This window comes from Takifugu flavidus, chromosome 19 (assembly GCF_003711565.1).
Source record: "Takifugu flavidus isolate HTHZ2018 chromosome 19, ASM371156v2, whole genome shotgun sequence".
NCBI classification, from domain to species: Eukaryota; Metazoa; Chordata; class Actinopteri; order Tetraodontiformes; family Tetraodontidae; genus Takifugu; species Takifugu flavidus.
The window spans coordinates 8,184,527-8,211,665 of NC_079538.1; the positions used below are offsets into that span (position 1 = coordinate 8,184,527).

Sequence of the window (27,139 nt, forward strand, 5' to 3'; positions counted from 1 at the left end):
CTGTGCAGAGATGTGTCCACCGGTCATCATATTTGATTTTGTGGAGGGGAAGGCTTTGTAGCAGGCTGATTAAACACAGACGTCCCCCCCACCCCCAACCCCACCCCCACCATCGAACCCCCTCCCGCCTCTGTATTGGCTGAAGTTGAAAGCCCCAGTAAATGAAATGACTTCCACAGGATTGCACCACAAAGGAAGCGAGTGTGTCAGATGTGCATTCAGGCCGGGCTGGAGCCGACACAAGGTCAAACAGGACGCCGCGTATGGACGGCGGGCCGACTGTCAGCCGGGGCGGGAGGATGCCGTTACACCCCAGGGCACCGTCAGAGAGGACGGGCGCGTAGGTGCACAAGTACGCATGAGCTGACTTTACATTTATCATCCTGAATCGGGCCGATCCTGCCGGGTCACGCCTGAGGGACAACTTCAGAAACACACAATTAGCTCGTTATTATCAGATTATTACAGAAATCCTTACAAAAATGACTTTTTTTAGACATTGAAAAAGTCACATTTAATTGTAAAAATTGTAGTTAAACTAGGTGGTTACTTTTATAAATTAAAAGGATAATCCACTCCCTGGAATACACATCAACATTTGTAATTAACAGGTTACTAAGATTACATTAAGCTATTTAGATGCATTTTATATTTCTCAATCAACATTTCAGTAATAGAATTATATTTGACGGTTCACATTGTGGAAGAAAATATAAGTGTTTCAATAAAAAAGTAGTTACACCTATTGAGGATTAAATGTCTTATAATTAAGGAGGAACATCTACAGTCAATGCCTCCAATATTTAATTTATTAAATGATCTCTCTCTGTCTGGATGTATATTTCCGGTTATGAAGGTAGCGTCGCCAAAAAAATGTGCATAAAAGTGCATGTTGGAACGATCCGATAGGTACTTAATGAAATCCTTCAAAGTCTTTACATAAACCATGTGATTTTATTGTCACTGTACATTCAGTGCACTGTTAGGAGTCACCCGAAAAAACAAAAAAAAAGCATTTATATTTACACGACTACATGAGGCAATAACAACAAAGAAAACACATGAAACTGCCACACAACACCTGCCCAATTCACCCAAACTGGGTCTGAACTTGGCTTCTAAATTCCAGCACTCCCATATTTTCCCCTGTGTGTGTGTGTGTGTGTGTGTGTGTGTGTGTGTGTGTGTGTGACCCTGTCCTTTATCTCAAGCAATGGGGCATGTTTATAATTAAAACGAACCAAAGCTCCCTTTTAACTCCGTTCCTATATCACAATTGCAAACATATTGTTTTTAAAGGGAGCGAACCTTCTGGGTAATCACTCCGACGCCACGCGTGCCCGGCAGGGTCCTTCCGCACGCCGCGGACCACAACAGCCGGGGAGGTTCCTCCGTGTTTTATGCAAATCTCGTCATCTCGGAGTGCACGGAGATAAGTCCACAAATGGAGCAGCGAATAAGCAGCTCTCTCCTCCGAGGGATGTGCTCCCCAATCGCAGCAGGTTCATCTACATTTTTTTTTAATACCCAGTCAGTGATGTCACTTTATTTCTGTGCCACTGATTCCCAGGAGGCGCCCATGGCCCGTTTCCAAACCCTGTGTAATTTTCAAATGTGAACTGAGGTATAGGTTCTGCGCCGCTTTGCTTCGCCACCGAGCAGTGAGAGACACGCAAACACCAAGACGTGGAAGAAAACCCCCAACTGAAAGCCCTCGCGAGGCCTTATCCTCACTGAGACGCAGCTACTCAGGTGGGTTTCCGACACGAGGAATTTATCAAACTTAAACAAACGGTCACACTCGCGGGAGTGCACAGCAGCTACAGTGTAGTACAGTGAAGTATGCACAATACATTTAGACTGTACAGGACGTCCCCATTGTAAACAAAGCACGACTACATGACAGTCAAATGCCACATGAGGACCATAGGTGGCCACATCTGCCTTGCATAGCCCAGTGATCACTCTGGTACGACACTATTACACGTGCCCGTGAAACCGCCTTTGTAGAGTTTTCGGAAAAAGGCGCCTCCTGTCCCCGAGGTGGAGCCGAGCAGGAATTTAATTGCTCCATTTCTATTGAGAATTTCGGAGTGGAAGACAATTAGAATTAATTAGATGCAGTAGAACAGTTTTAGAAGTCTGAAAATAAATTACAATTTCTTTTTTTTTTTTAATATTAATTTGAAGAGAAGGGGGAAAGTCGGAGAACCTGCGTGTCTTCAAAGTGAACAGAGGAGGTCCCAGGAGGAAGTGATGGAAGCCCTCTCCTATGGTTAGAGGTCCGTTCAAACCCAGATCACATGTAAACAGCGCTGTCTGCAGGTGCTCGGCTTTGGTTTGCTAATGCAGAGGCCCCATATCCCTCACTTCAGCCCGGGATAGATTTCCTGGTCTACAGAAGTGCATCATGGGAATTGTATTCTCTGCCATATAGGTTCTATAATTATCCACGCATCACATTACGGAGTATCAATAACTTCTGTTCCTGTGGGGATCTTTTCGAGCGCAGCGTGATGTTTTCTTCCCGCTCGGGCAGAGGCTAATGGCACTTGACGCGGCTGTTTTCAGAGTCTGTCTCGCTAAGAGAAGCTGATTATTATAACAGTATTCAGAATGTTCTGATGGCACTCTCTTTGAATCATTTGGCTACTGGTTTACGGCTGGTTCTAAACTACAAATGTCGACCACATCTGGAGCGCGAGGAGATAGCTTCGCGTGTCATCACGCTAATATTTAAAGATCCACTAATATACAGGCTGCGTGGTGATTTGGTGGCAAGTTTAGAATAGGAGTTCTAATACGCTGAAAAGCAAATACCTGCTCTAGCTGCCATCTGCAGTTCTATAATTAAGGGCTTCAAACCCATGTGTTAGAAAAGTGCGTTGCTTTTCAGTCAGAGGGATCGCGGGCGTTGAACCTTCTGCTACGCTAGCTGCGTGGAAATCTGTTATATATTCAGCGATCTGAAGTTTAGTTCACACAGATGAAGGAGGAGAAATATAAATAGGACATAAGAAACAAAAACACAAGGGAAGAAAATACACCTGTACAACCTAATGCATCCATGACAGAAGCACCCGAACTCAGCGAGTTAGCGTTAAAGTCAGCGCTGATTCGACTGCAGCAGGTTGTATAGGTGATCGTTTACCTTCTTTATCAGAGGTTCAGGATCAGAATAAAGCCTGGTTTTCACAGTTCTCTTAGTTGCCGCTGTGAAGAATGAGGAGGAGGGTAGGGGGGTTAGTTTTTACCCACCGGAGCTGAACGCAATTATTGCCAAGTTATTCATAGATGCTTAGTGCAAAACCTTTGTGAGCCGTGATCACTGGCCAGCTGTTGTCCTTCTGTGAGCACCACGCTGACTAAAACCGCTGATGGAGGCTGCTACGAGGTCAATTCATAACCAGGTAAAGTGAGACCGCGGAGGGATACGTCTAACAGTTTGTCCCCCAGCCCAGTGCAATTTGACACAATATACAGTACACTTATATATGTAGACCAGTTAGAGACTATTGCTTCAACAGCTGGGATTAAAAAATACGAAAGGAACGGAAACACTTGTGGCTACGCAGCCGTACGGCTCTTTAGGACATTTATATTAACACGCTTGCAGTTTGAGATGAAAATAAGATAAGAAACAAATTCACAGAAGCTCCAGGTGATATAGAACAACAGGTCTGTGTTATAACAAGACCGCCTGATTTCTGTACACAACATCTTTATATACATTAGTGTGATCCCATCAGGTTGATATTCACCCTTTTTAAAAGCACCTCAAGTCCCTTTTTTTGACATTTTTTAACATTTAAAAGTGTTAAAATGACCCAGGAGTCCCAGCTTCATCCTTCTGCAGTCAGTTGGCACACCAGCTTCATCCACAGCCTCCCACTGGTTGATAGATGTCTGTCAAACATCTGGCCAGAAGTGTCAAGCCTTGGCCTCCAGCATCTCGAGGAATAGTTTGTGCATGGGAATTTTGCCCTGCATCTTGATGCCATAAAAGTGCTGCACGGCCTTGGTGGCGGTCTGCCGGAGCAGAGGCAGGGTCATTAGCAGCTTGCCTGCCCGCCGAGGGTCCTCCGGATGCTGGGAGCCCTCAAAGTCCTGCAGAGCCTCGTGGAGGGAATCCTGGAGCCTTTGGACGGCCTCGATGTTCTCTATGTGCATGGAGTCTGGAGCAAGGAGCAAAAGACAGGAGGATGGAAGGAGTTACTTCTATTTTCAAACCCTCACAATCGATTCAATCGAACATTTTTAAATGCAGATCTGCAGCGGCTGCAGCCACGTGTAATTTTGAAGAGAGGTTTTCTCCTCTTAATGGTTAATGACGCTCCTTTAATAAATGCCTATACATGCCGGGACTCTAGGGAGGAAAAGAACCAGGTACTGTATAAATATATGGCAGGGAAAAAAAAGGATTCATTTCTTTTGGTATCACAGACCTAGTACCCCCCCCCCCACCCTAATGAATTCAGATGGCTGCATTACCAGAATATCGCTCAGCTGAATGATGGCGGCAGATGGCCTTCATTTCCATAAGAAAGAGCAGTTGGCCCCCTTATGTATGGACTCTAAAATAAAACCAGTTGAGACTTATTAAAACTCTCTGCGTGCAAGTCTAGAAAACCAAACCAAACAAAAGCACACAGCGTCCTGCGCAGGACGAGCCGCCGGCGCCGGCCTAAACGGACGAGCGGCGGTTTGTTTTTAGCCAATTTCACTGCACAGTCATGCAGTGTCAGATCTCATCTGCGGACGCATCATATCCACAATTCATTAACCGACAGATAAAATCGTGCACCACACAAATGTGGATTCAATTCCGCGTTCTAATTGGATTGAAGCGTTCGGCTCGGTGTATCTAACGGAATGAGATGGGGCTCGCCTCGTCCCGGCCGCGCTCTGCCGCCACAGCTGAAATGCAGCTGCTGATTGAAGCGCCAGTGAATTAGATCAGCTCCGCTATGCGTCATGAAAGTTGTCAGGCAAAGTAAGCCCGTGTACACACATGTAAATGAGGCAGAAAAAAGGAAAAGTACAAGGCTAATTATGTTCCTAACTGACTGATTAAGTCTCTTTTACCAGTCGCCTTCTGTGTAAATTGCGTTTCTATCTTGGGAAATTAACTAGGCTATGTGGACCGCACATGTGTTCCAGCGCTCTTCATTTGAAACCTTCATGTTAATGCTGAGCTGATCCGGGTTTGGCCGGCCGAGCATGTGTTTGTGTCAAGTGATGAGAGGCGGCGGGGGAGGCTGGTTTTAAATGTGTGTCACAGAGAATATTCTGATGATCCACGTTCTGGTTACGGCAATAGAATATTTGGTTTAAAGCACTGAGGATGGCAATTATCCCTATGTGTGTGTGTGTGTGTGTGTGTGTGTGTTGGAGGAGTTTAGGGGCGGAATGCAAAACTAACTTTGAAGAAACAATTTCCGTGTAATCCGTCAGCAGCCTGGCGTCGATCCCGTCAATACTCCGCTAATTACAAAATCAATGGCTATGAATTTCCACAGCTGTCACACCCACCAGGACCCCTGGAGCCCGGAGCTCTGCGAGACCGTGTTCAAACGAGCCGAGGCTGCCCCCACGCCCTCCGCGAGCTTCCCTCTCGACCTCTGCCTTCCTCTCTCACACTTCTCTTTTACCTTTATACATCCCAGTCTTTCCATCAACCCCTGCCCCTCCCCTCCTGCCCACACACACTCCCGCACACACACACACACACACTCCCTCCCTTCTCTACTCTCACAGACAGTTTGTCATCAGAAGACTAAACCTCTGGGCTCAGCATTTTTCATTTTTTCCAGGCAGGCAGGAGAAAAGACTCCTAACAGGCATTGATTAGTAGGGGACAGGCCCGGCCTCATGAAAAGCAAACTGTCGATACGGCCACAGCATCTTCACATTGGAACAAACGAGGCCCGTCGCTCCCCAACGCTCATTCCACTCCACTTAACACATTTTATTGACAGCCCCTGTTTTCCTAATGAAATGCTAAATATATCTCCCTCGGCTGTGGCGCTCTGGCAGCTACTGTTATGGAGATGGAGAGAATGAGAGCGCGATGTGACACACACACACACACGCAAATTAAACTATAGACGCACGCACGCTCTTACACACAGGGTTGGCTTTAAATTAAACAATCGTGCCTGTGACCTTTTTGTCCCCTCTTATCAGGTATCCTTCACCGTGGAAGTGATCGGCTCGCCAGATAAACACAAGCGGCTGATATTTTTGGGTGTAATTTCTTTGTTTGCTTTAATTAAATGCCAACAGTTTAGATTCGTTTAAGATTACCATAGAGGCCTACCTTCCTGTCACCCTCATGACGCTATACATTTGAAAAAATGTACCCGGTACCCGGCAGAATCTTAATCATATGCTCTTATTTCGAATTAAAAATAAAAGCATTTGTGATCCTGCAACCACAGCGCGGCTGGAGCATGTCGCTACCTGAGTTGGCGAGGGCGATGGCTTTGAGCGACACAAACTCCTCCTTCTCCATGCGCAGCTTCTTGTAGCGCCTCACCAGGGGCAGGATGGCCACATGCAGGTCCAGCAAGCCCGAGATCCTGGCATGCTCCTCGTCCACCACGTAGTCCTCCGCGTACACGATCTCCTCCTCGCAGGGCAGCGAGCGGAAGACGATGCTCAGCACCAGGATCTCCATCCAGGCGCTCTGCAGCAAGCTCATCTGGTCGGCCAGTGAAAGAGTGGAAAACCCTGCAGAAAATGAGGATTCCTTTCATTTTTCCTGTGGAGGTTTTTATTTACAGCCACGTGACAAATGTTGAGACCGACCCATTAACCCCGGGGAGCTGTAATTGGCTGTCTCAAGCTGTCCTTATGTTTTATGGGCTGTGTACTGTATATAACGCTGCGTAATCCCGGCTCAAGTCTGACTTGAAACGGCGGCCGATGCTCGCACATGGAAGCTTAAAGAAGAATATAAATCAGTCGAGTGTAAAAGCCTTTGAAACACGATCCGGGACGGCTTTCGCCTGCCAGCAGTCAGCACCTCTGCTGCTCGCTACATAAGCACATGAGACGGCGCTTAGTGAGGACAAATCCACCCGTAAACCCAAACACCTCCCTGAAAACCAGGGAGAAAAACCCAAAATACCAACGCATGTAAAATAAGTATCAATGTATGTTTAATGAACTGGGCAGTGGACCACAGCATTATTGTTTTTGTTTGGTCGAGATAAGTCCACAAATGGAGCAAAGTCATTTTTGCTCACTTAGCAGTAACATATTTAAGTAAATATTAAGGTCTCCCTCCAGGTTGAAGGAAGATTTCTTGAGTTGCGATATGTGGACATTTCTAAAGTCCATATAAACTGATTACAGTTATCAGATTACTCCTGCTCATTTTAGGGTCATGTTACCTCGCTTGTAACCATATAAGGATATATATGAAAAATATACATATATATTGGGACATTCTATTTGCAATATATAGGGGTAAACAAGGCTGTTATCTGGAGAAAAATGGCATTAGTATAGAGAATTAGAGAGAATTACACACACTCATCAAACTGTGGCGCACGTGAAGGCACCTAAATGGAAGGTGACCGCAGGACTTGCCTGGGCCCTGAACCCACCACGAACGGGAACAGGGCAGGTTGTCTTAGGAAAGGGCCTCCTGATGGTTTTTATCAAGCAAAGAGAGAAAATGGGAGAGGAAGAGTGCTGGGGATGTCATTGATTAGTAGATTGTAATCAGTCCACCAAATGCGAAAGAGGAATCGATCAAAGCTTCAGATCTGACAAACAGACGGCTGATGGAGGACATCCGGTACACGTTTAGAGGGGGGTGGAGCGACTCGGTGTGTGAGGGGGTCTAACACACAGTTACTGCAACAGGAACATTGCCATGACGCGTCAGATGAACGGGTGTGTAATCATCAACAAACAAATAATAAACCAGATTCCGTTCAGCTTGGAAGCATCAGCCGTCCCTTTTGCCTCATTTCCAATATTTTTCTGGCACTTCCGCATCCAGGAGGTTCAGGTGAGTCAAGAATCACTGTGGAGGGTGATTCTCCCTGATTAAATATCAATACATCACTGTGATTTACTATCTTCTGACCAAACATGACATAATATTGAGCGCCCTAAGGAATGTTCTCCGCTATATTTTTCTCTCCCTGTGACGACAGAAGAGAAAGATAAATATGTGAAAAGAGACATGAAAAATCGAAGGTTCCCACAGCTCTATAGGAAAAAGAAATAATTCAAAAAGGCACTTTAAAATTCACAGGCTTATAGCCAAGCTGGGTATGAGCTGGAAAAGTTACATTGCTTAATTTCCCACCCATTTCCTGTTTTTATACAAGAATGTACATCCTGTCCCTATTATGTTTTCAGATTTTCTTCAAATTCTGCACATCGGGCATGATCAGTGTGTAGTTTCCATGTTATCCTTGCTTGTTAGTGTATTAATTATCAGAAATTGAGGGATTAGAAAAAATATATACTGGTAAGTGGATTGATTCTAGAGGTCAAAAGTCATAATACTCCTCTTGAACGTGATGAGTTAAGAAAGGTTTGGAGGGTCTGCTGAGAAATCAAGATAATCTGTATGTAAATATTTAAAAATGTATCCATGTTCAAGCGAGCATTTATTTTGTAAGAAAGGAATATTAACTTATATATTCCAAAACTATTACATTTCTAATGAAATTCTTGGTTAATATCGATACAATTTGACCCTGTTTTGCTAAATGTGACGTTGAATATTATGGGCTGTGTTAATGGTTGTTTGCAGGGGGTGAAACACACTGTGGAAACTACAGTACAGACGCAGATCAGATAAGCGATTGTTCTTTATCCAGAACAATGAAGAGACCGAGTGGTTTGCAGTGAAGCTTGAAGCTGTCGTCGAGAGCTCGGTCTAAAACAGACAGCAGTTCACTCTCTATTCATTTAGTATCATTACAGGCCTCCTAAGAGCCCTAATGGGCCTAATAAAAAGACAGAGGTAATAATGAGACTAGAGAGTCCTATAGGAGGAGGAGGAGAAGGATGTGGAGGTGGGGTGGGGGGAACCAGGGGAACGGGAGAATCAGGCAGCCTGAAAGATGTGATTGTGAGTGAGAACAAGAGAAGAAGAAAGCGCAAAGCTGTGTGAACATTTCAGAGTGGAAGGCCCGAATGCTGCTGCCTCCAGTTCACTCCCATCTGTGTGAGCAGCTGGATGGAGACGTCTCCACCTCTGGCCTCTCACCGCACCGCCGCTTCGGCCCCAGGGGGTCAGCTCAGCTCTCCAGGGCACTTTAACGTTAAAACCAACTTTGATGTTTGAACGAACAAAGCTGGTGCGGGTAAGTCATCCCGCTCACCGCTCCAAGAACATTCTTATCTTTAAAAATGTGTAACAGAAAACCAGTTCAGTGTTACATGTTTCCTCCCAGGGCTCCCAATTTGGGTGGTGAAGGACTCTTACATTAATGGGACGATTTGCAGTAATGACTCTTATTACCTCATCGTTAAAGCCATTTGCTCAGTGGGCTATGAGTGTAATGGTGGGAGTGGACTGTGAGAGTGGAGGGACCCTTTTTGTCTTAATCGTTACTTGGTGACACCCTGACCCGCGGGCCCTGGGTAAAATGTCCCCAGAGTGTCACATGTCCCTTTAATAACTCTGTCAGCTCTGGATATAGAAGGATCAATAGTTACAAACGAAAGGTGTAGAGTGTTTATGAATTTTGACATTTTTGTGCCGGCGTGTCTAACATTAAACGATAAACATGGAGTACAAGCATCTGGCCGACTCTATCAATCAATATCAAGACTTCCAGATGGTCCCAAATTTGTAAAACCTCTTTGCTTATGAACATGTTAAGAGTGCCCACGTCCTACTGCACTGCTCTCTTTCGTAACGCACAGCCATCCAACGTGCGTGCTCCTGCTGATGAAGACAACAAAGATCTCACCACATTTGCCTAACAAGACTTATTTAAGCATTCGCTAACAAGCAGCAGGGAAATCCATCAGTATTTCCCAAATAAATCAATTTCGGTCCTGTGTAGTGGCTCTGAGTAAGTAAGAGGATTGTGGGTTTTTTTAAGTCGAGGATTGAAATGGAATACATTGACACAGGGGCCGACCCACCCTACCCCACCCCCAACACACACACACACACACATGCGCGTGCAAATGCTCCCATCCTACCCAGTCAAATCAAAGGTTTCAGCTGCTCTTTATTGATTAGATTTTAGAATATGGGACTGGCTTCTCCCTTAGGTGCAGATGAGTAGCAGATGTTAATTATCCTGTGTGTGTGTGTTTGTGTGTGTCTGTGGAAGAGGGAGGAGTGTTTATGCATGTGCAACAGTCTGTGAGCTGCTTTGGTTGTCTAGTTTGTTTCAGTAAATTAAAATATGATCGGGGGGGGAGGGTTAATGGTAACTGAATGTGTGCAAGAAGGCCAGAGAAATTTCAAGTATTAGGTTCAGCTAAATCACTGGTAATTATCAGACAAAATATCTTGAAATTACTTAAATTATTTTAATACCGTCTAAAGGGCATGCGGAGAGTTTCAGTGTAATTAATTTTACCTGGGATATGTTTCGCCCAGCCGATGATGACCACCAGCTCACGGTCAGCCAAATCGCACAGCGTGGTCAGAGCCTTGATGTCCCCGTCGGGCATGGTGGGGTCGGGCATGGCGTAGATCTTCTCCGGCTCCACGACCAGCAGATGTGACACGATCTTCGTCACTGGAAGCAGGAAAGGACAAACAGATAAAAAGGGGGGAAACAGGAGGGAATATTGGGAAGTGGGATATGTTCAGCTGTCACTCACGTGGCTTTTTGGCTGGAGGTGGGATGGTGAGGCCGAGGTAAGCGCCGTTTTCACTGTCCAGCCTCCGTTTGTACTTCTGCCGGCCCCCCCTCACCCGGTCCAGACGTACACCTGCAGGACAAAAAAACCCTCACTGTATTCAAGATTTAGGGACATTTCTATATTTATGAAACCTTTTTCCAGTGACATTCTTGAAAACTGAGTAACTACTTATCATACAATCAGACACATGCGGGATTATCTCCAAAGCCCTCCCAGAGGACGCGGCTCGCATCTGATCTGCCCGCTGTGCAGGATTTACGCTCCGGTATTGAAAGCTGTTTGAGCACCGAGAGCGAGAGCAAACAGATTTTACATGGTCAAGTGGAATGGAGTCGTGCGAGATTTCTCGGTGACTCGTATAAATTCCTTTGATTCCCCTGGAAACAAAAGAATCCGATTAGGATGGTCTTTCAATTTCCTGACACCGACTATCCACTAACCTAATTACCCAGCGTGCCCAGAGGGAGCTCATTCTTCCCAGCAAACACAGTGAGATCATTTTATGCCTGGCAGATTGAAGCTAAATCGAGATCCCCTCTCCTAACACGGCTTTCCATTTGTACGCCTTAAAGTAATCAATAAGGCTTGCAAATAGACTTCTTGTTCTTTGAACACATGTGGATGCAGTTTTAATTAGTCAGTTAGGCAGCCAGGAAGTTGGTTTGTGATAGATGGAGCTTCAGTACTTCTTCATATCATTATTCTTTGTTAAGGTAAATTCAGAATTATAAATTGCTCTTCAACAAGCTGCGTGCACGTACTCCAGATATTAAATTAATTCAGTGGCTTCTCTCTGCAATGGCTCACATAGGCTGAATAAATATACACAAGCCCCCAACAATTGGCTGGTTTGCTGCAAAAACATCAGGCAGGTTTTCCCTGTTTTTCCTCAGCGTTCCACAGACTCATCGGACGAACTGACAGTGAATCGGCAACTAGAAGCACCCTCTCACGTGCACACACACACAATCACACGCATATATTTCACTTTTTCTGTGCGTGTGGGGTCACGTGGGCAGCACCAGGCGACAAGTGACCAAACAGCCGGAGGTGGAATTCCAAGATCTGCGGGGGCTGTTTGAAGTGGAACGTCCAACTGGCTCCTAATTAACAGACGCTGACAAGAATTAAGCGCTCCGCGTTAACTAGATTCAGTTTACAGTTCGGAGACAAAAAGCCGGGGGTGGACGAGGGGGGAGGTCGGGTAGCGTTGAAGAATGGGAGATTTAGGGAATGAGGCAGAACAGGCTGCTGTTTTGGGCAGCACGCACCGGGTCACGGCAACTTCTCATTTTTCTCCTCTCCCCACTGACAACCCCGCTCGCCCCAGCCAATCCCTGATCCAACCAGTGCGGGATTAACTCTTCCCCATGTGATACGGCGCAGTGCTGAGAATCTGACCACAACAAGACAGCTGGAGCTGGATGAGTTCCCTTGTAGAGGGGGAAGGGGGGGGGATTCATCGTCAGGACCACATTCCACACCTCAGCCCCCCAAAAACCACAGCGGCCTCTGATCTTCAAGGCAATCGTGCTTGAATTTAGGTAGTGTGAAAGGTTGTGACATGCAAGGAGATCATGTTAAAAGCGGATCCATTTTTTATGGTGGCTGGCAGTTTGTAAAGTGCGGCGGGCAAAACGCGGCTGCCCGCGATGGGGTAATGGGGTAAAAGAGCACGGTGAACGGGAGGCGTGTGCCCTGGATGTTTTGAGCTCGGTAAGATCGCGCGGTGCTGACTGACCGAAGCAGACTGACACAAAGGCAGCGGCTTTGTGCGTGGACAGATGCACGGGAAGACGATGAGGTGTGTTTGCATAGTGGCGATCTTTACGGCCACCTGACCCCTTTCACGTCAGATATCCTTATTGATTCAGGCGACCTTAAAGCCCATTCCTGACTGAAGTGGGGGTGGGTTCCTTTTACACGATGTTTGCCGCATGAACACGTATTTATTATTCTTTTTGTTTCCTCCATTAATGTGCTTTTTTTAAAATTACATCAATAAATAACAGTGCTTCCAACACAGAGGCATTCGTGCTCGTACATTTATTGCAATAATTATGCACATTTTATAACATGATGATGTAAAAACACATGATAAGTATATGAACACGTGTGTATCTCGTAACTATTTTGAGCCCCTCACCTGTCAGAGGCGCTTCTTTGTCGAGAATGTGTCAGAATTGGCCGGCAGGCGAACGCTGCCAAAGGGAGATTAGGAGCTCCCTCTTTTAGCTGGGAAAAATCAGAGGGGTAAAACATGCCCCCCTTCTACGCTGCTCGCTCAGACCGTCCAGGGCTTCTTGTGAGACCCAAATCTGCAAGTGTTTCACACATCAGGCTGCAATTTTTTTTCTTTGCAGTGGGTGAGCAGCACAAAAAAAATAGGAGGTAAAGGAAGATTTGAATGGGACATTTGGAGGATCATGACAAATACTGGCAGGTCTCCCTTTATCTTGTTGAATAAGCTTCCTCTGAACCAGAAGGGTGGTTATCAACAAAAACATCTGTCCAGCTGGAGGTGAGAGGGTTAATTAAGGACACCCAGTGCTTTGGCGATGTGGGTGGTCAGAAGGAGTTGTGTTATTGGCGAGAGTGACCGAGACTAAGGCACAGGGAGGGATACCAGCGGGGAACACCCGCCGCTAACTCCGACACCATGTCAGGGGTGCTATACCGTACATTTAGCATGTGTCTACAGGAATGCGTGTATATGGTGGGTTATAAAGAGGTCAGTACTTTGCTAAATCCCCTCCTTGATGAGAACACGTGTGAGCCTCTGCGTCTGATGCATCACCTGCCAGACAGTGAGGACGGGCCAACATGGAGGCCCTGGGTGGCCGCTCTCAGCTGCAGCCCGCCTGCTAAATTTGACGCCCAGAAAGCAATCAAAGCGTGTGCCCACCATGCTCTTCTCCAAGAAGAAAGCCATCCATTAGAGAAGTTGCGGTATATCTCTATTTTGATCATGTAATCTAAGCTTATAGTCTGGTTTCAGATCTGTGCCTATTGATTGAAAGGGGCGGCGATGGTTTGTGATATTAGATATGGCTTTACTAATCTTTTGTGTATGTGGCCAGAGGGAAACTCAGGCTGTAACGTTACCCCAGTAGCTGCCTTTGCCCAGAAGAGTCTGCAGATCACTATCTGTGGTCAGGCAAGGGCTAGACAGCACTGAACGTGGCCAAAATAGTCTGGCAACGTGCGCATCACCACATTACAGCAGCCTCAGAAAATCCCCACAAGCAAAGAATAACACCACACAAACAGCGCGCTAACACGGCTGTGACTTTAATAATATTGTTAGATGATGGATGGCTTAAACACGCTAATTTTCTAACATAACAATTAATAATAGATCAAATAAACATGTTAAAACCTTATTATTATATGCTAAATAAAACAAGAGCTACTCAAATCAATTAATTCCACAAGATTCCTGCAGCATTTAACACAATGCTGGAATGTTATTGGGACTCCGATGAGCTGCGGGCAGCAGACTTCTGGCCAGAGTGACACCATATCTTCCACGAGCCGCAATTACGTTGGAGTTTTTCCACTGAATCGGTGACCTTTTATTAACCTGAGCTGCAAATTTAAGGGGTCAGCGAGGGTGGCTGGTTTCCTCAAACGACCACCTGCTGCTTCTTTCCACGCGGCTCTTACAGGCGCTCTACTTGGGGCAGGACGGCTCAGGAAGGAAGCTGGTTGTATAACCGTATTTTTTCCCAAAAGTTAAAGGGTGAAGCTCACTCCTCTCACTTCTATCAATGTTTGCATTCTAACAAACCAGGTCCAGTCCATGGATCTCGGAAAAGCCTCATAGATTTCAAGTTTTAATTAAACAATAATTCTACACCTCAACTAAAATGATCTACATTTGGGATTAGGTAATGTGTGTCTGTAGAAATGTAATGACAACACATGGTAATGACGGGCCATCATGCACAGCCACGTCACTCTGTAGTGAAACTATTAGTGGAGGTAGACCAGGTGACACTCTCAACTGCTGCTGGCTTCTCCTGGGCTCCACGCTGGCAGAACACGACAAAACTGAGTGACCACATCTTTATTTTTGGAAACGAGCGCCTGTTGTGTCTCCGAGAGGAGTCATTAACAAGCTGGTGAAAGACTCCCTATAACGTTTGCCTATATCCGTCAGTGCGGGCGCAGAACCCAACCTGCTCTAATTCGTCTTTGAAATTAGAGTGGAGTTTTGTGTCGCCTCTAATTTTATTATCGCTTCCTTTGTCAGGGATTTCAGCAGACTTGTGCTGCCGCCGTATTCCTCAGCCTAACTCTGAGGGATGTTTAATGTCTGATCCAATGGTCTGCTCCTCATACAAAATCAAGACAAACCTACAGCCCCAACCCCTGCCTCCTTTATTATTGTCCTCCTTAATACCTTTAAAATCTGTTCTTGCTATTTGTCTATAGACATAGAAATAACTATGGCATTTTTACTTTTTTTTTTAAGTGTGGTTGCATAAAAATCCATTTATACAAAATAGATGGGAAAGTTCCCAGCCAGGACTATATGCTATGTTATAATGTGTAATGCAACATTAAAACCTCTTCTCTTCAAACAAAGGGGGCAAAAAGGAAAATCTATTGGCTAGATTCTCCCCCTGTACTCCCACTGGAGGAGAAACAACACGTGCAGGAAGCGAGGTGGGATGTTCGGAAACCATTTAGCTGATCAATACGCCAGGAGAGAGTGGGGAAGGGAGAGAGCCGGAGAGACACCCAGAGCCCCGGGGGACATGGAAACCTTTAGGGAACGGCCTGTGCTTTTCCAAGAGTACTGTTACACTCCTCGGAGCGTTGAGCAGCTTTATTCAGCCGCCTCAGTGATGGGCAGTGAGGACATGTGGGTGACATTTTCGGTGTTTCCCCATGGCTGTGAGTGATTCTAATATCTGATTACCAGTGGATACAATAACACCAGTAACATTTGAGCGGCTCTTCTATGTGTATTCTATAATATGGTACATTAAAGCCCAGTTTATGGCTGTCCTGTTATTAATTATAATACATACTGTAATGTTAAAACTGTTCCGATCTAAACTTTGGTCCTTATTTTATTCAAAACCCAAATTTTGTGTGGAAGAAAAGAACAAAAAACTTCTTGTTCGACAATAAAACAGAATAAAATCCATTCTGACCTTCTTTCAACATGCCGACTTTGAGGCATTTCATGAAGCGACACGCCTGGCACGACTTGCGTCTCCGTTTGGTGATCTCACACTCGTTGGTGGCCGGGCAGCTGTACTCAATATTTCCTGCCGTGAGACAAAGACAAAACCGGTGAGCAGAATGACGCAGAGAGACAGTATGAGAGCAAATATCTGTGTTTACATGTACGCACACACGTGCGCGCCTTGTCCCAAGGTGACCCTACTCCCAAAGGAGAGGAGGGTTTAGTGACATTTTGATGGGACGTAGAAGAAGCACCTCCCGCCCTTGAGTCCCACCCCCAATTTGATTCACAGATAAATTAGCTTCATTAATACAGAATGTCCTCCCTGTGAACGCTCGCCACGACCCCGTCCAGCCCATCCTTCTTCAGCTAAAGGATGATGGGAACGCTGCCCTCCTTCAACAACATGGGGGCTGAGAAATGGACGCCAAGCCAACGCTTTGCATAATGTTCTCCAGTAAAGACCCAGAGCTGCTGTGAGCGCCCACAAGCTAAAGCCCCCATATCATGTAGCAAAGCTTGATGTATTATTCAAGTGTGCCTTGGCAGTTGTTGGCTCACTGAGGAAATACCTCGGTGCAATTGAATCGCTCCTGTCCAAAAAAGGTCAGAAATGCTGATGTATTACCTACATTTTTTTTTTAACCATGTAATGGCGGTTTGAGTTTGGTCACCATGTTCTTGTTAATAGATTTTCCTGGGTCAGGAAAGTCGGGCCGCTTCAACGTCACGCGACCAAAGAAACCAAAGACGAATCATCCTCACCAGGCATCCAAATCCCTCGATTAAACGCTAAGGCATTGTCCCACAAGACGGCAGATGTATTAATGGTAGCTAAAAACAGCAAACCAAGTGTTTTGTGTCACAGCCAGAGCCACCCCTTTCCTAAAACAAACACACACACACACACGTACATGCTCAAACACACACAGAAAATCCTCTGTTGGTCAAGGAGAAGGTGCCAACATTTGTCAGGATCCTTGGCATCGGCGGTGCCAGCAGGGTCACATGCACAGCAAGAGACTCGGGGCATCGTGCCACGGCGCTGGCAGTGGCTGCTGCTGGGAGCGGGTTAATTCTTTGTAACTGAGCGACGTTAGCAGGGGGATAACAACAACGTGTAGTGTGGTGTGGTGTGGTGTGTGTAACTTAGGTCCATAAAACCATGTTGAGTAGTTTTAAATCCTACTTTTGAAAAATGAAATAGATCACATACTTATTTTCTATGACAGTAAACATGTTGGACCTCTTCTCTGTCATTTGTTGTTTTGATTTTAAGAAAGCAATTAGAGGACTTTCATCAGTTTAGAGGTCATAGTCTTACGGTTTATGCCTGAATGGATCAAAAATAAGCCGTGTGTATGTGTTCATGACTGTGGGAGAGGAGGGGTTGCATTAGGGGTCTACAATAGTCTTAAATTGCCTACCTCTAAAAGCTCACTGTCGGCATAGCCTCTTAGTTAATCAGGTCTTGTGTCCACCTTTATTTCTCAAAGGACATTTCAACCACTCTAATATCCTTCCTTAACCTCTCTTATTTTCCCTCTAAATTTTGATATATTGTTATGCCATGCTATTATCCACGCGCTCATCTCCACTCAGGCTGGACCTCTCCTTGTCCTCCTCCTTTACCAAGGCCGGGACCCCCCTTCCTGATTACCATTCCATTAAAGTGGTTTCTCCTTTCAGAGGATGACCACGTCCCCTGTCCCTCTTCCTTATATTTGGAGGACTCCTCAGTATCTCCTTCCCTCTCCTGTACCTCCGTTATTGGCCCCGCGGACACGTGCCTGAGCTTCTAATTGGCCCTGATCTCCTCCCTCTTGGGTGTGGGCTGGAGAGGCCTGGGGGCGAAGAACAGATCCACACCTCCCACCCTGTCTCCTGACTTTCTCCCAATGAAATGTCTGATTCTTAATTACAGTCACCCAACACTGATTGTTATTGACTGAGGCTCCCGCGGCTCAGGACGAATGACGGACAGATTAGGTTCATTATGGGCCTGTCCTCCACGAAGGGGAGAGGGAGAGGAAAATGAAGAGTGGGGATCTGTGCAAGACAACTCAAAGTCACACAGCAGCACTATTTACAGTCACCGTCTGGACTGTTGCCGGTCAGATTAGGATACAGGCGTGACTTTAAATGGCTGAATAATTTGCTTTAATAGTATTGTATCTAAAGTTGTGGCAAGAACTAGTTTGGATCCTAATTGTTCAATACCTCTGGACGAAGAAACATGCTATTTTTATTTACTAAGTCCAATAATGGAAAACAGTGAGTTACCGATGATACTAAAAAATTCTAATTTTTTCCAGACATCCAGAAAATGAGGCGTGAAATGAAACTATCAGAGCATTTGTGATCACCTGTTACTGAGATACTGTTAAGTGCTTCCTGACATCGTGCGCTCTTGTAGATGAAGCCACTCTTTAGACACAATGGCTCTTAAAGCACAAACACAAAGATGTGACATTGGTAAAGTGTGTTTCCAGCACCAACGAGGACTCTCAATTCTTACCGCCTTTGTCAAAAGACAGGGATCAAGGCCTTACAATCCTGCTTCATGACACGTTTACTTAATAGAAAAGTCAAAAGTTATGCATCTGCACGCAAATAGTTTCTGGATGTAAGCTGTAGACTCTCATAATCTCCACCTTTACTCCCTCGAGAGCAGGAAGGATCACCGTGAGGCTCTGGAGATACGGAACAAATGTTTTGATGAAGCTACCACATGTGGGAAAAGTGATTTTGTACTAACAGAGAACACACATATTACAGGATACACTGAAATCACTGGGGAAATTACAGAAATTATAATTATTCTCAGATGAGGGGGGAAATACCTTGTATTGTCCTTTTGAAAAAGGCTTTGCAGGCCTCGCAGGAGGCCACCCCATAGTGGTACCCCGAGGCGATGTCGCCACACACTAGGCACAGCCTCTTGGGAATGGCGTTCAGCATGTACTCGCACTTGATCGGAGAGTCGTCGACCACGCTGCCGGAGCAGTCCTCGTAGCGGCGTAGGCAGGTGGTGCCGCCCCCCAGCATGCCTGGGTTGAACATGGGTGGGGAGTCCAGTGCGTGCGAGTGCCTGCCGCTGCCGTTGATGTAGCCGCCGCTGGCGTCAGAGTTACCGCTGGGACTGTGATGGCTGCCAGTGTCTACGAGCGAAGAGGAAGGACTGGAGGGCTCGGTTTTGACATATGAACCACAGCTGGAGGTTAGATGCCGGTCATCAGAGGGCATTCTGGTTAGCAGCCTGCACAAAGACACACGAGATGGAAGAAATATTGTTCATAAGCGATGAGCAAACACCATCAGCACGCAGAGTCCTAAAGGTCTAAAATCTAGAGATGCTACTTCATTCTCTAAAAGCCAAAGAGCATCCAATATTCCAAGAGTCACCAAAATTATCCCCGCAAACTCTGCCGAGACATAGCGAGCGTGGTTTTTCCTCTTTCATCGCCTGATCATCCTGTGAGAGATTCATCAGCCGTGATGGAGTATCTGAGTTTGATAGATTAGGTTACAGACGCAACCATTTACTGCATGTGCTGGAATGCCGGGTGACACGCTACTGTGGCTTATTCCTCCCAGGCAAAATGTTAACTAATGACCGTGTCAACAGATGCCCCATACATCTCGCAAACAATGCCCACAATTGGACTGCTGCCAGCTGTAAATGAATGAAAGAAACTCCAGAAGGCTGTTAATGGACACAGAGAGGTGTTACACTCAGCATATGGAGGATCATGGGTAATACGTGAGCCAATCAATAGTCCCGGTGAGTTGGCCAAAGGACGGTGCTGGGTTACGGTGGACATCGGTGATGGTTTGGGAGAGGTTGCAGTCTGGTCTGAACAGCTTCTCTTGCTCCTCTTTTCAGATCCAGTACCGTTAGGAATGTTTTTCCCCTCGGCTGCCTCTTTGCAAGAGGGTTTATATAAAGCCATGAAGTCATCAGCCTCGGACAACTTGAAACCTCCCTTTTAACTGCTAACGGGCAGCAGGTGGAGGGAGGAAGAGGAGACAGCTTCTACCCCTGGGCCTGGATCAGATCTATTGATCCTTTGCTTCCTTCCTGTTGCAGATGAGGCATGAAAAAAACAAACCCTCCTCTTACGGGTCCCAGACATTCCTTATGCATTTTTAATCAGTCAGGACTGTTAACACAGTGCGAGATGGAGCGATAAGACATTATGTTAGTCTTCATTCTCAGGCCGTTGTGGTTTATAGGATTCACAGCGCTCAACTTAAATCTCGTTAGCAATCAGCATGCGCCTATAGTCAATTGCGAGGCATATTTCCTCCCATCTGAGGGAATTGGAGAGAGCGGCATGGTAACAGTTAATACATCATTGCAGCCAGATAGGGGGGGATTCCCAGAGGAATTGTACATTGTGGCATATGCAAAAAGTAGTTCATTCCACACTTAGCGCACAGTGGCGCTGGGGAGGTGTTTTCTCACATGGTTTAATAGAAATATCTAATGGGTCCTTTCATATCTGTCATCATGAAATAATGGCACCAAGCCACCAATTTGCAAAGATACACTTTGATAATTTGGTTCCCATTTTAGTATTAAAGAAGCTGAACCTACCTTGCTTTGCTTGGCAACAACTCTCTCGCATGCACACACACTCACGCTGGCGCGCACGCATGCTAATGTGCACAATTGCTCCAACGTTTGCTCCACTGCGCAGAAAAACGGTCTAAAATGAAGGAGACAGGCAGGTCTCCTCAGACAGATGTGAAGGTCATCTGTCTTCTCTGTGCTGTCTTTCTTAGGGGCCAAAACGGTCCCACGGTTGATGTCCGTAACCAGCAAATACACAGTCCACTCACTTTGATTTCACAGACAGCACATCTGGACACCACTGCGTATGATCTCACCCGCACGAATCAGCAACCAACACTTTTTTAATCCCCCTCCAGACACACAGACACACAGACAAAATATGTGCGTGTGTTTTTGTATGCTGGCAGTGTTGCACTTTTCCTGCCTCCCTACATAAATCCTAGATTCGACCACCTCTTCTGAGACGACTGTAATGTTTGTTAGCCTCAATAGCATTTTACTTGCATAAATAAATAATATAAAATGTGTGTAACGATGACTCAAAGCGGTTTTCCACGCTGTCCTCAGGCTTTGAATGAAGGGTTAAAAAATTCAGCGCTTTATGAGTATTTCCCCGACCGCGGGGAAATATTATTGTTCAGCTTTGGGTTAAGCTTGTAGCACGCAACACAGCGTAAATCACTGCGCCGAACACACAGCCGGAACATAGAAGCATGGAAGGACAGAGGCAAGGAGCCATGCATGAAATTAGTTCATTAATCTTTCTATGATAGGCTGTCCTTGTTTGGGGCAAACTCTATCAGCTTTAAACTGAGTGCCCCTTCCTGCCTGACACATAGATTACACTGTTAGTCCGCCGCCAAAGTGTCTGGGAAATGAATGGTCATGCGGGTGGGAAAATGGGGTAGCGCATGTCGCCCAAGTGTTAAGTAGCGACAACAAGACACGTGTGATGCGGGCGCAAATGAAGGTCACAAAAGAAAATTCCCATCAAAATGCAGTCAAAAATTCATGACGATCGATTGACTTGGCTTTTGTTTTTGAGAGTAAAATCATGAAAAAAAGAAGTAAATTTACATAGAATATCATGATTATTGACTATCAATGGTTGTGCGTATCAATGTACAGAAAAATCATTAATTCCTTAATGTACGCTTTGCGTCGAATTCTGAAAATCAAAACTTTAAGGGGGCACCTGGGTGTTGTAGGCAATTAAGATTTAATTAGAAATGAATTGATCAATCACTTACTTAGCAAGAAAACCCCCCAAAAACGTTTTATTGCTTAAGCATACATTTTTTTAAGTAATTAATTTTCTGTCAAATGAGCAATCGATGATTAATCATTTTTTCCTGTGGGCCTAATTGTCTCTTCCGTGGTTATTATTCAGGCCACTTGATCAAGTTCAAACGCTGAAGAAGGCCATTAGATATGGTTGAAAGCTCTGCTGAAACTGGACCTCTGAATATTTACCACATGCTGCCGGTCCTGACAGTGATGCTCCGCACTGCTGGGAATATTCCTTTCTACTTTAGCAGGACTTTGTTAAAGTTCCTGCACGGCGGATGTGCAAACGCAGGCTCTGCTTCTGCTCCGGCGTTTCTGTAAACACCTGCGCGCTCGAGCCTCCAGCTTCTTCAATGTCAGTGCCACGAGGAGGAGAGATTGCACCGATTTCCCACATGGATGATGTGTCCTTACCTGCAGTATCAACCCCCCATCTACATACGCGTCCACCACCTCCAGGAAATTGCTCTCCCTGCAAAGTCAAACACACCCCTAACTGCCTTTTAAAGGGAGGGAGACAGAGGGAGGAGGTTATGTGGGGGAGAAGGAACAAACGAGCGGAGACTTAAGCCGTCATTGGGAATCAGAGGGGGACTCATGAGGGACAGTTGCGATATTGATTTCATAAATAAACAGAGATGGCCATCGATCCTAATGTTATTTTGCATTTCAATTACTGCCCAGAAACATAACCTTCAAACGTCTGCTTCTGCACAGTAATAACATCCACTGATAATCACAAGCCAGTCTTGTCCAGGGCAAATTGGCTTTTCTCCCCCCCCCACTCCACTTTCTTTTTTTCCCCTCTCTTCAAATGTGTAAATGACACAACTTTGCATTTGCCTAATGGTATGAGGGCATGGGCTGAATTTTAAGTGGGAATGGAGCCGATACAGTAAGCGCTTTGGTCAATTGACACAATGCAAATTAACGCGGTGAAGAGGAATTAAGTTCACGGTGTTGGACCGCGTGCAGCGAGGATGAGGCCCATTAAATTAAATATGCTGGCTGACCTGCACTTCATGATGAGATGCACTTCTTCTTCTTCTCCCTCTGTGTTAATTTCATCTGATCAATGAAATCAACTCTAAGAACTCCCCCCAACCCCCCGCCTGGATTCAGCCACAACACAACGGCGGCAGCATCCATGCAAAAAAAGAAGAAACATATAAACCCTGATCATCCACATCCTGATAAATTCCTCCACAGGCTTAATATTGATATTAAGAGCAGGTGGTGACATGGGATGAAGTTACTTCTCCTCCCTCACGCAGCTCCACACCACCAACGATCTGGACAGCGCTTTTATCCAGCGGCCACTGAAATGGCAGCAGATTTTTGAAATTTGTTTTTTTACTCGGCGGGTTTGCTTCCCAATGCTTCTGGGGGAGGGAAAAAAAAAAAAAGAAGTTGGAAGGAAACGGCATTTTTTGGTTCCCACAATATGAACACAGCACAGCACTGTCCCAACACCTGCTCGCTCCATCCATCAATGGACTCATGAGTTCTGCTGGCATCCCATCAGCACCGACTGTACGGCCTCAGATATGGGATCCATCACGCCACGGTGCCACGATTTAATAGTTTTCTTTGACCTCTGCACCAAATTTTGACATTGTGAAAGAATTTGAACTGATATTGCTGCGAATTATGAAACAGCTTAAAAGTCAATTAACCAGCTTCCTAATTAAATCAGTAAAATAAAATATTTTTTTTATGGAATGCGAAAACCTCAATGCCTTTTTTTTTTGCCCCCTTTTTAAGTTGCTTCCTCAGCAGTTTCCACTTGAGCAAAACCTTCCATGTCATTTAAGGAACTCTGGAAAATCTAATTAAATTGAAATAGTTCATTACTGATTATTGAAGAGGAAAGATTTACGCGTGTATCCATTAATTCAACTGACAGTAACTCTTTTTTCCGTAGAAAAGTGCGGTCTGTACTGTGATAAATTCAGATTTACTGCACGATTGGTTGATGCTTCGCTCCTAACAGACACAGTCAGGTGTTTCCAGGGAATGACAACACTAAAATTAGACCCCAGGTCAGTGTGTGATTCTTTGGTCTTATCCGTATTGTGCGTGTGTGTGTGTGCGCACGCGTGTGTAAATTTGACTCCTTACGCATATTTGGATGTTTTTTTTGGTTTTCAAGGTACCTATGGGGACGACAGCTGGGTGTGATTTACACGACTAAATTGAAAATAACATTTAAATTGTGAATAAAGTGTGAATAATCATGTAAAAATCAGCCCTGATAAAATAATAAAGCTGTCAGAGCAGACTAAAGGGATTTATCATATTACAGAAAGGAAAGGAACAATATCCTCGAGTTTTATTCCAGAACGTCAAATTTGGGCTAATGATACGAATGATTTGACCATGAGAATATAAACGGGTGATGTCAATTTAGATTCTCACATGATAAAAACCACAACAATGAAATATATACACTGCTAGAATTTCTATATATTCTCATGAAATACAAGTAAAAGTGATTCATTTAATGGCAGAAACACTAAACTGTGACCAGTTCTTGTGGGTAAATGTGAGATTACTCCTAATCTGATTGGAGTTGAGCCATCGCTGGTGAGATTGCGTGAGGGTTGGCCACCAACAGTGGCGGGACCTCTCACCTCCTGGGTTAACAGACTGCTAGTTGCTTCTCCTGGGTTTATTAATAGGATTCCATGAAGACGAATTAAACTCAGTGTGGATTTATGTGACACTAAAACCAAAGATTTAGAGATTAGTTCTTCAGGGTAGTGAAGAACTAAACTCTAAATCATGTCCTCTGTCTCTGCTCTTTGCAAGCATGTTAGGAGAACTAGTTTTATTTGAAAATTTAAGATCTATGAAATTAGACATGATTATCAGGCTCTTGCCTTGTTAACTGTCCAAATTTCCCAGGAACTTTTAAAAGTGGAAAAGTGCAGTTTTGGGAAAGATATCAGTCAACAGAGGAGTGTAAACACACACACACACACACACACACACACACACACACACACACACACACACACACACACACACACACACACACACACACAGCTACATTTACTGTCTACATAATTAGATGTAGCAATAAAGTCTGTATACACACACACACACACACACACACAACACACACACACACACACACACACACACACACACCTAGTTTGTTCACATTAATATAGAGATTAGAATTTTTTTTAAAAATGTTGTGTTGATAATATTTTAAAGAGTGTTAATATAAATGCAATAATTTGTTTCACTTTAGAATAAAGCGCTGAGGGCAATTAGGACGGTTTAACAAAAGAAACACAGGAAGTGCAGCCGGGAGACGAAACTTTTCAAACAATTCACTAAATAAAAAGGTCATTAAAAATACTCTTATAACTCTTGATAAAATTAATGTAAATATTTGGGGGCGACAGTTAAACTGCAGTCTGGCCTTAATGTCAGAGGTTTGGATTATCCGATGGGTACATTTAATCAGATGTACCAATATAAATTTCAAAAACACAAACAAATCCAAACCTTTCAAATTACTGTGGGCAATTTTGTAAATAAAATTAAGAAATTGTAAAACAAACAAACAAAAAAAGAAAACATGAGCAGACTTATATATTACAGAATTTGCTTAGAGTTACACTGTTTAGTGTCAGGTCATCAGGTTAAATCTCTCCAATCTACATCTTATCATTGAGAGGATGCTTAAGTGTCTCCTTGTCCAGTCAAAAGAGGACCGTCCCTTCTAGACATGTGTGGAGTGCAGCAAAGACTCCTGCATCTGAGCTTTTTTTTACTTCATTACCTCTGGGTTACTGCCTCATCTCTGTGTTTACTTTTATTCACTTACAATTAACCTCGTCTCTCACTCAGTATCTGAATCAGGAGCACAGGAAATGTGACCAAAGCTTTGATTAAAGCCATAACTTTTTCTGCATTTCTGCAAAACACAAAGACACACTCATTTTATTCCCTAGTGAGGTGCAACACACACAAGCTGAACGCCTCCTGGATATCCTGGAAGCTTTCATTTGTCCCGAGCTTGGATTTTAAACCCTAAATCCCAATGCGAGGAGGCTGTGTGGACGCCGGTGAGGACCCCACACTGACTCTGCTGCAGCCTCACTGAGGCACCGAGCCCTCCTGTCCCATTCGTGGATGACTGTTTAATTTTTGTAAACTTCACATGTGGCTTCCTCACTTTTTGACACAAACATGAAAAAAAAAGATGTAAAACACAAGATTTAACCAGGTGTCAGAAAAACAGTTGGTTTAAAAAAAAACCCCACACACCTAAACTAAAAAAGTTAAAAAGATATACCTACTGGTTGTGGTAGCAGAGAGGGTCGGGAATGCAGAGTTCGGAAACATCCATCAGTCCACGTTAAGCATTCCAGGTGTAGCAAGAAAAAAGGGATTAAGAGCCGGAGGATCACTGGAGGAGGAGATCAGTCCCTAAATCTCCACATTTCTTCAGGAAATGTTGGTCAGGTGTCGGCTGGGCTCTCCCCTCCCTCTCTGTTCAGCACAAAAACACTTTCTGCTTCGGCCCGACAAACTCCAGCCTGCACAGGTGCAGCGCACAGGAGAAGGTGTGGGGAGAGACAGAAGCGGCGGGTACAGAGAAAGAGATGAAAACAGGAAGTACGGCAGCGAGGCGAGGCAATTAGGAGGAGCAGATGATGGACAGAGCAGATGTAGAGAGGAGAGGAAAGAGCGCGGCAGTGGTGCGAGCGCGCCCGGGCTGAGGAAGTCAGTGACGGGACTGAGTCTCCATTGACGGTGCGGGGGTTCTTTAAGTGCAAAGGGGCGTGGTCTGGCACAGATGGAGCGACAGCAATTGGTTGCTGTCGGAAGGGGCGGTCCTGTAAACGGGCAAGTAGGAGGAAGGGTGGCGGAGGTGGGCGGGGCTTACCAGCTGGTGTCCAGTCATTCACACTGTATTGGAAAACACAGACAGACAGACCCCCTGGAGAGACAGATGGACAGATGAGGAGTATCTATTTGGAGATTCTCTCTGTTTACATCTGCAGTGGCTGAGGAAGCAGTTGAGAGCGCAGAAGAAGCGGCAGCAGACAGAGGGCGATTTACCGCCGCTTTAATGTTTCAGAACCAGATTACAGAGCTAAACTCTTTACCCTTTCATCCTCTCCACCATGGATCTGCTGCTCCACAACCTGCCCTGCTTTCATGGCACCTAGTTCCCACGCTGGCTCTCTGAT

The 27,139-nt window shown here is 45.1% G+C and overlaps 1 protein-coding gene across 2 annotated transcripts; it reads right to left on the bottom strand.

The window, feature by feature from the left end:
• Positions 1-934: 934 nt before the first annotated feature.
• On the bottom strand, positions 935-26,850 carry esrrgb (estrogen-related receptor gamma b). Of its 2 annotated transcripts, none has more exons than XM_057017450.1 (7): positions 26,239-26,850; positions 18,904-19,319; positions 16,026-16,142; positions 10,819-10,929; positions 10,572-10,733; positions 6,463-6,732; positions 935-4,175 (listed from the first exon to the last, which is right to left on the bottom strand). In XM_057017450.1, exons 1-7 carry the CDS (start codon positions 26,286-26,288, stop codon positions 3,931-3,933), a joined length of 1,371 nt encoding a protein of 456 aa, XP_056873430.1. In that variant the 5' UTR covers positions 26,289-26,850; the 3' UTR covers positions 935-3,930. The 2 variants fall into 2 exon arrangements, with proteins under 2 accessions (XP_056873430.1, XP_056873429.1); XM_057017449.1 differs by having other exon boundaries at positions 26,243-26,846.
• Positions 26,851-27,139: the final 289 nt, after the last annotated feature.